An 8775-nucleotide genomic window follows, 5' to 3' on the forward strand; every position below is an offset into this window, starting at 1 on the left:
CTTCTGAGGTTGCTGATTCGCCACCGTCCTGTTTCTTATTTTACTAATTAACTCGTTAAAACAATGTAGAATCAATCATATATAAAGTTTTGTTAGAAACAAAAACCGTGTCGGTCCTGTCATTAAGATAACTACCGACCTTTAGCTTGTATTCTGTTAAAAGTCTCTGAGAGTATTATTCTGGGTAGATTAGATGAGTTTATTTCTACTGATAACCAGTTTGGTACTGATTTCTGCATATATGCCCTTGAAGAGTTTGGAAAAGAACTACAGAGAAAAAACTCATCAGTGCTTTTATACTTTATTGATGCTTCAAAAGCTTTTGATTGTGTTAACAATAGAAAGTTATTTGTGAAACTGTCTCAAACAGGGGTGCCCTTCATCTGAAATGGGCTAATTGTGTTTCTGTCTCATTTGCAGTCTGAAGTGGTGTCAGGCAAAGAGGGATCCCATCCCCAGTTCTTTTAACTGTGTGTATGATGGGTTATTGATGAATCATATCATGTATGCAGATGATCTTGTGGTGGTCTCCAGCAGCTCCTTGCTTTCTGCTCTACTTATAATGATATTATGCTAGCATGAGTGTCATGATTTGCAGAACAGAGATAAATGTCAAAAATACCCTGATTTAAGTAGTCTGAGAATAATCCTTGAACATTTTATTACAGATCAAATTACAGATGGCGAGGATGTCTATGCAGTGTTTTATCTTTTATTTATATATATATATATATATATATATATATATATATATATATATATATGTCATCTGTGGTTTTATCTTTTTACCTTGGACCTTGAGTCTGTAATAAAGACTGGATTTGGATTATGGAGTTGTATGGAGTTGTAAGTTACGGACGACCGTCGGTGCTCCCTGAGAGACAAAGCACAGGATAAAATATATAACATGTCCACGAGTGGTGCATTCAGGAACCGTACGCAGTTTCCTAAACAACTGTTTATAGAAACTTTACACTTTCGTTGTTTTACTTAAAAATCACAGAGTAGTTCTGTCAGTATGTGTGTTTGAGCGCCAAACAGGTATAAAAACAGGACATGTGTGTTTTAATGAAGAAGATCAAATTGTTTCCGAACAGTAAATATAGCGTTACCGCGTTGAACGCGGCTCGGTGGTTTGTTCCGGAAGATGATGGAACGGGAAGGTGTGTTTCCGGAAGACGTGGCTGTTGATGCAGTGGCAGCTGTTATCCCAGTCATTCCTAGAAGAAATCATCTGTATAACCCTGCCTTTGTTTCTGTTTAATCTTCTGTCGGTTATTCAGCGTCAAGATGATTTCCCTGACGGACTCCCAGAGTAAGGATTTGGTAGTTTGAGTCTGTGGGTCAGTGTCGGACCGGCTTCGTCTGCAGCTGTTGCTAACTAGCAGCTGACAGCCTGAGCTAAGAGTTAGCCTTGATTTGCCTCTGGTTGGAAACTATATAGGTTCAAATAGTTAATTCTGAACGCTACTTGGGGTAGCATTTAGTTAGCCTATGACTGGATTATCTTGAAGTTTTACGCACATGTATGTTTTTATAAAGCTTTAACGGAATCAAAGTGAACCACGGAGCTAATCTGCAGCTAAGTTTATCCACTGCATGAACACAGACTGAATGTATCTGCTGTGTGTGTGTGTGTCCTGCAGAGATTGGGATGGGATTAACAGGGTTCGGCGTGTTTTTCCTCTTCTTTGGGATGATCCTCTTCTTTGACAAAGCGCTTCTAGCCATTGGAAACGTGAGTATCACTTGAAATGTTTATTTTTTTCCCTGCATATGTGTGCTGATGTAATGCAAAGATTCTTCCAATCATTTAATAAGCACTCCAAGACAGAAGAGATGGTTATGGATCAGGAGGTGGAATCTTGCATTTTAAGGGTGATGATGTGGATAGGGGGTCGTCCTTTAACTTCCCATGGATTTCTTTCATTTCTGTTACCTCCCTGTAGCTCCTCCAGACCAGGGGCTTCAATTATCACCCGAGCGTAGAAAAGGTAGATTCTTGTGTACAGCTGAAACTTTGAATGTGTTTAAGTACAAAAAACTCCTGATTTATCAAACGTGGGTTCAGACTAGAGATGTGTGGATCGATACCAAAATATCGATACCAGCTTTTTATGTTCTGGAATCGATTTTCATGTTAGACTGTGGATAAATTACTGATTTGGGCTACAAATGCAGCCTATGACAAGCTGGAATATAGTGGAAAGTGTAATATCAGGATCTTCTCCATATTAGACCCAGCTAGCAGGAACTACTTTTTCTTCCGCCTGCCGAAGACGTGTGTGAAATGGCCCAGCGTAGGGATGCAGCACCACCTCACTCAGGCCGTAGAATCACACATGGAACTGAACAGCAACGATGTATGATGTGTGTGGACAGACACAGAGGTTTCTATAGCAACACCACAATCCTTAAACACCTGAGAGTCGACCAGAACACAGAATATTATAAAATTATGATGAGGATGAGGAGGAGATGAAGAGGAGGAGAGGAGGGAAAGGTGCTGTAAGGTGAGACACGTCACTCTTGGAGTCCTTTGATGCTGCAGGCAAGTACTGCTTGGTACTACCAGGTACTATCAGGTACCAGCAGGTACTATCAGGTACAATCGGGTACTAACCACTACTAAAGAGGGATAAATGTGGAGCTGTGGACGGCTGATGCTACATTTAAGGAAACAGGTTCTCGTGTGTCTGCTAGGTTCAGGTTTATGTTGAAGTTCCACCAGCAGGAGTTCCCCAATGATTTTCTTTAATTCATTTATCTTCTATTGGTTTTTGTTATTGTTTTACTCTAGTTTGGTCTGTTTTCACTTATTAATTTTATGTTGTATTTTATTCTAATTTTTATTTATCTGCTGCATTTTTTTTTTATCCCAGTTTAAGCTGTTTTAATGTATGTTTTTTTTTATTATCTTTAATGCTTAAAATTAGTCATTTTATTTTATATTATTTTTAGTCATTTTTATTTTTCCTAGTTTAGGTTTTAATGTGTTTATTTGTATTATGTTTTAAAATTTGAATTTAATTGATGATTATTCATTTTTTTGTATTTTTATTCTAGTTTTTGCTGTTTTTAATATTTTTTTTTATTTTTGTCCTATTTTAATGTGTTTTATTTTATTTTTTGTAATTTTATATTTTTATCTTATCCGTTATATTTTATTGTATTTTAATGCATTTATTTTCAGTTTATTTACCTCATCTCTAGAGAAATCCCAGACTTAAAGGGAATTTTTGCCATTTTCTTTTTGTTGTTTTTTTTATCTAAAAAGGTCCATGTTGGAAAACTGCATGAAAAGTGTATAAATAAAGTTTTGGTTGATTTTCTCACCTTGTCCTGACAGCAGCTGCCATGTTGGGCTGAAGCAGAGCCCTAAGGATATAAAGAAAATGAAGCTTTATGACTTTAAGGCTCTCCTTAATACTGAATCATTATTATTGGTTTTTATTTATTGTTAAATTATATAATGATGCTGATCAAAAAGGGGGAGAGCGGAGGGAAGACAGAGGGGACGAAGACAGAAAATTGGACAATCTAAACCAAAACATCAAAAGCAGACAACCAGGTTCTAAAGAAAATTCCAGCCTCAGCAGGACAACAAAGCAGACGATCATGAGGAGCACCTGGGACATGGATCTGACATGGAGCATGAACGTCACTGTCCTGGTTAAGAAAGCTCGGCAGCAACTGGGTTTCCTCCCGCCATGCTGGGAAAGTTAGCATCTTGGTGTGGTCCTCTCCGCAGATCCTGTTTGTTGCTGGACTCGCCTTCGTCATCGGGCTGGAGAGGACTTTCCGCTTCTTCTTCCAGAAGCACAAGATGAAGGCCACCAGTTTCTTCCTGGGAGGAGTGTTTGTGGTTCTGATCGGCTGGCCCATCGTCGGAGTCCTGCTGGAGATTTATGGGTTTTTCCTCTTGTTCAGGTACGAGGTTGGAGCGTCAGCTGATCCAGGAGGTGTTTGATGTGAAGAAGAGTGTAATAGAGTCAGCTGTCTTCTCTGTCATCACCTGCAGGGGCTTCTTCCCGGTGGTGGTTGGCTTCATCAGGAGGATACCCGTACTCGGCTCCATCCTTAACTTGCCTTTCTTCAGCGCAGTGAGTTTTATTCCAGCTCTGTTACACTGACCTGCAGCATGGCTCTGTTACCTGTTCATTCATCCCCCCGAACCAGGGGCGTGGGTTTATGAGTGAAGACGTCATGTTTCCACACACTCACACCTCAGTGGTTAATGAAACTGCGGCTGCTGTGCTGTGTGAGGGAAGCTCTGTTCTGAGGGGAATTGTCTCTGTCTTTTTTTTCAAAGCCTTCGTAAGGCTCTGAGGACAATCAGCAGTAGTGGTCAGTCACTGCCGATTTTCCCCGCATGCTAACACATGTTTGTCTTACAACTGGAAGCTCGCACGCTCATCATGGACCTGAATCTGTTTTATACTTCTGAGCCTGAATTATCGTCATTGATGTGAGAAAAGCTCCAGCACAGCTTAAACCTGTCACAGCTGGAAGAAAACGATTTAAAGCTCAGTTTCCCATTTCATGTCCATGAAGAGAAGTTTTCATCTGAACTGTGTGTACGTTTGTAGACCAGCTGAACTTGTTTTGTTTGTTTCTGAACGAACTGACCTGAGGACACACACCACAGCTGATCCAAGCTCGAAACGCATCAGTCTGGAGCTGTCTCTAGTCAAAGTTTCTGGAGTAGCTGTTAGTGTGGTCAGGTTAGCATCTTAGATGTTAGCGTCTCACATCAGCTGCATACCTGCAGCCCAGTGTATTCTGGGAGTCTGAACGTTTCTTGCTTTTATAAAACCCATTTAAATGGTAACAATTAGACACTGAAGAATCAAGAAAAAACAAAGTCAACCAAACAGGTTGTCACAGGTATATTACCTGTACACTGTCAAAGTTGAAAATAAAAACGATTGAACAAACAACTTAAATTTTTTTTAGTTTAATGTTATTAAAACTGTTTAGTGACTGATATAAACATTTCTAAGTCTGTGAGGACATGCGTTTGCTAGAGCCCGACCAATAGGGATTTTTAGGGCCGAATCGGACATTTGGCAGAGAAAATGCTGTTAGAGCCTCGAGTCACGTTCTAGGATTTTCTGACCAGTAAAACTAGGAGGGACATCATAACGGTAGCTGCTGACAGAGTAATGTTAATCATTTTAACTTCTCTCCTCTCTGCTTCACGTCCATCCTCCTGAAATGTGTCTCCACAGGCAGCTGATGGAGGGATGAACCTCGTTCTGGACTCTGATATTTTCTACACGTACCTTATATCTGTAGGCACTTACTGGCTTTAAGCTGTTAGCTAACGCTATGCTAGGCTGGCATAACACAGTGATGTTATCGCTAACATAGACAGGGAGAAACTTAAGCTAGGTTAGCACAATAGTACCAATGCAACGTAAATGAAAAGCATGACGAACACAACGAAACATGGCTCGTTATCATGACACATGGCTGAGTTAAACTGGAACTGAAGACATGCTGAGTCCTTCTTAACTTTACCTGTCGCAGTGCTGTGTGTAGCGCTGAAGCTGCTGCAGGAGCTACTGACAGCGTGAGGACTGAATGGACTCAGAGCTCCCTCTAGTGGACAAACGGCGCAACATCATTCTGCACGACTCCAACACATGACAGCATTTACTGGTTTATGAGAAATTAAGAATATTTCAATGTTTAATCAGCAAAACTCCGGCCGATTATGATTATGTTGAAAAGGGCTGTAATCAGCCGATCTAATTAGGTCGGGTTCTAGTTTCGACAGCTAATGTGCAGCCATGTGTACATCTCACCAGGCAGTAGCTGCATTAGCATCTATCAGAGAACAGAAACATTTTTTTATTATTATTTATAAATGTTATATTATTTAATTCTTTAACAACACAAACAATTAATAAAAACATCTTTAATGAAAAGGAGCAGAAAGAAGAAAACCCAGTATAATCTGCCTCTCACACATCATTAATTAGCCAAACATGATAAAATGAAAATTGAACTAAAAATGTTACTGGTCAGGATGGATCTCATTCCTACTGGTCGTTTTCTGTACAATGAAAACTGAATTCATGGATGTTTTAAATGACTGTTCCCTAATTTCAACACAATAAAACCGATACGGAACAATCAGCTTTAATTTCCAATCATTCCTTAACCCCTTATTGCCTCAATCTATTTCTAATTATATAGAAACAAAATAAATTCAGGATAAAATCAGGAAAAAAAGAAAAAGGCTGGAATTAAATAAAGTACAGTGAAATAGTAAATGAAGTAATAATAATTAATGAAGGCAAATAATAAATGGATAATATAAAGTGAAAACATAAATGAGTGAATAAAAGGAAATAAATAAATTGGTTTGATAAAAAGAAATGAGACGAAGCCCAGAGGTGGTTGGTCGCACATTGTGACAACAGGCATCAAAGGGTTAATTTACCTGCCGTAGAAATAGTTTTATACCATCAGTACGTGGCTTCCAGCATATGTTTTCCTCAATAATAACAACCAGAAACTGGTTTCCAGATCCTGTTCTGCACATGTGCAGAGGTACTGAGAGGACCTATTTACCTATTTACCACCAACACTGAATCAGAAAATACCCAGAATGCTCTTCTCCTGTGGTGTGTTCCCTCTGGCTGTGCATGCAGGGTAACTGAAACACTCTAACCTCCTGGATGTCAGTGAACGCCTCCACATCTGTACGTCCACCGTGTCCTGCAGCAGCTGGATGATGATGATGATTCTGCTTCTCTCCTCTCTTCCAGTACGTGGACAAAGTGGGCGAGAGCAACACCATGGTATAACAGACTCTTTCTAGCCAGGAGCTCTCCCTGGCGCTGACTCCCAGCAGCAGAGGACATGTAATGTCCCGTCTGTCTCTGAAGGACCGACTCCTACTAAGGTCACTACCACGAACTGATCCCTCGCTGCCTCTGCTGACTGCATCCTGCACAAAGACTATGGATGAAGACTCGCGGTGGACTCCTGAGCCCACACTCCAAGGATGAGAGCGGACCTTCAGCCTGCCATGTTACATTTCTGTGCCTGTGCTTTAACTTTATGTGGACGAAGTCCAGCATCTTGTCTCTCTGCAGTTCTTCTGTGTTTCTCTGTTGCAGCTGTTTGAACGTCTGTTGCCACATTTCCGTTGTTACATGTCAGTTGTGGTGATGTTTGGTGAGGATGCTTCAGCATAAATTATTTTTAAAGGACCAGTGCTTGGCTTCATTCCTGGTGAGATGCTGGAGGATCATGTGGGTGTTTATGAGTCATGTGGGAAACGTGTGACGGGGTCATGTGAAGCTAATGCTAAGAGGCACTCTGTCCTATCTCACGGCACCGTGTGATTGGTTCCCAGCTCTTAGAGCTGGACTTAAGGGAATTCTGTTGCAGATCAACTAAAGTGGAGCATCACTGTCTGAAGTTCGAAACTGCTGTGTGCAGATCTCTATTTCACCTCTTGATGGGGACCAGTTTCTCTCAGCTCTTGTTCACGATGAGCAGGAATCCACAAAGAACTTCATCATTATGATGTACATGCAGCCTTTTATGTAGCTTAAATCTGTTTCCTCGGAAAACAGCCTGATGTGACGAGTGTGCCCACTAACCAGAGAGACCCAAGCTGTAATCAGGCTGAAAACGAGAGGAGTTCAAATCTAAGCAACTTCTATACAACCACCGCTCCAAAACTGGTCAGATCTCTGTGTAAATGTTAATAAAAACACAATGCAATGATTTCCAAATCATTGTCAGAATCATTCTTTAAAGTGAATCTGTGTTTCTAGTTATCCGGGTTTGGACTGGCTAGACGGGTTTACATGTGAGATTAAATTCTGATTTCTGTTAACTCAAGACTGCATCCAGGGTCATTTAAAGGAAACAAGACAACTTTATTTATGTCCTGCTTTCCGTACATAAGGAACTATGAGGATTGTGAAGATGTGAGAACCAGATTGTTCTCTTTTCTGGTCTTCGTGAGGACACAAGCAGCGGCATCTGGATCAGTCTCCGGTGTCTTACTGAGTTTTAGAGAAACCTGTACAGCAGTCAAAACTACTGAAAACAGCAGCTTCAGGGACAGACTGATCCATCCTTGCTGGTCGCAGGTCTTTCCTCTTTGCTGCTGTCACACTTAACATTGAACACATGAAACTGTCTCCATGTTTATATCCATGTTTATGTACATGTTTATATCCTGTACATACTCACCCTGCAGACCAGACACTGGACGTGTTACTACTCACTGTTCCTGTTTACATCACCTGTGTGCTTCTGCTTCCTGTACTGTTGCAACACAGCAGTTTCACTGAGGGACTACAAAAGGTTTCTTTTTTTTTACTTTTACACACAAAGTTTTTCTCAAACTGAACCTCTTGAAATTTTAGCTGAATACCCCTGCTCTACATCCTTCCCTTACACCAGTCTGTGCAGTAACTTTCATGTCATTTCCGGCCACATGGTGGTGCTGTTGGTTCATTTTTCCTGGGCTGTGGAAAAGCTGCTAACCAAGTTTCAGGCATTTCTGCATTAATAATGTCAAAACTTGAGTTTTGTGCTCAGTATCAACTGTTCTTTATCAACAGAGTTAACGTTGATGTTATGCACTGAGGAGACTCTCAGCCCAGACCTGATACCTGATCTGAGATCTGCTCCATAATGACAGCACAGAGCAGACAAGTATTTAAAGTAGACATGATTCTCTACTGAAAACCACTGCATGTCTTCTCTGGACCAAAGCTCATTTAAAATGGTCTGAGGCAA

At 40.6% G+C, this 8775-nt stretch overlaps 1 protein-coding gene across 1 annotated transcript; it reads left to right on the forward strand.

The window, feature by feature from the left end:
* Window positions 1-1154: 1154 nt before the first annotated feature.
* Window positions 1155-7751, forward strand: golt1ba (golgi transport 1Ba). The gene is made up of 5 exons (XM_041977988.1): window positions 1155-1315; window positions 1647-1738; window positions 3752-3930; window positions 4022-4103; window positions 6780-7751. Exons 1-5 carry the CDS (start codon window positions 1291-1293, stop codon window positions 6816-6818), a joined length of 417 nt encoding a protein of 138 aa, XP_041833922.1. The 5' UTR covers window positions 1155-1290; the 3' UTR covers window positions 6819-7751.
* The last annotated feature ends 1024 nt before the right edge of the window (window positions 7752-8775 follow it).

Source organism: Melanotaenia boesemani, chromosome 23, assembly GCF_017639745.1.
Source record: "Melanotaenia boesemani isolate fMelBoe1 chromosome 23, fMelBoe1.pri, whole genome shotgun sequence".
NCBI lineage: Eukaryota > Metazoa > Chordata > Actinopteri > Atheriniformes > Melanotaeniidae > Melanotaenia > Melanotaenia boesemani.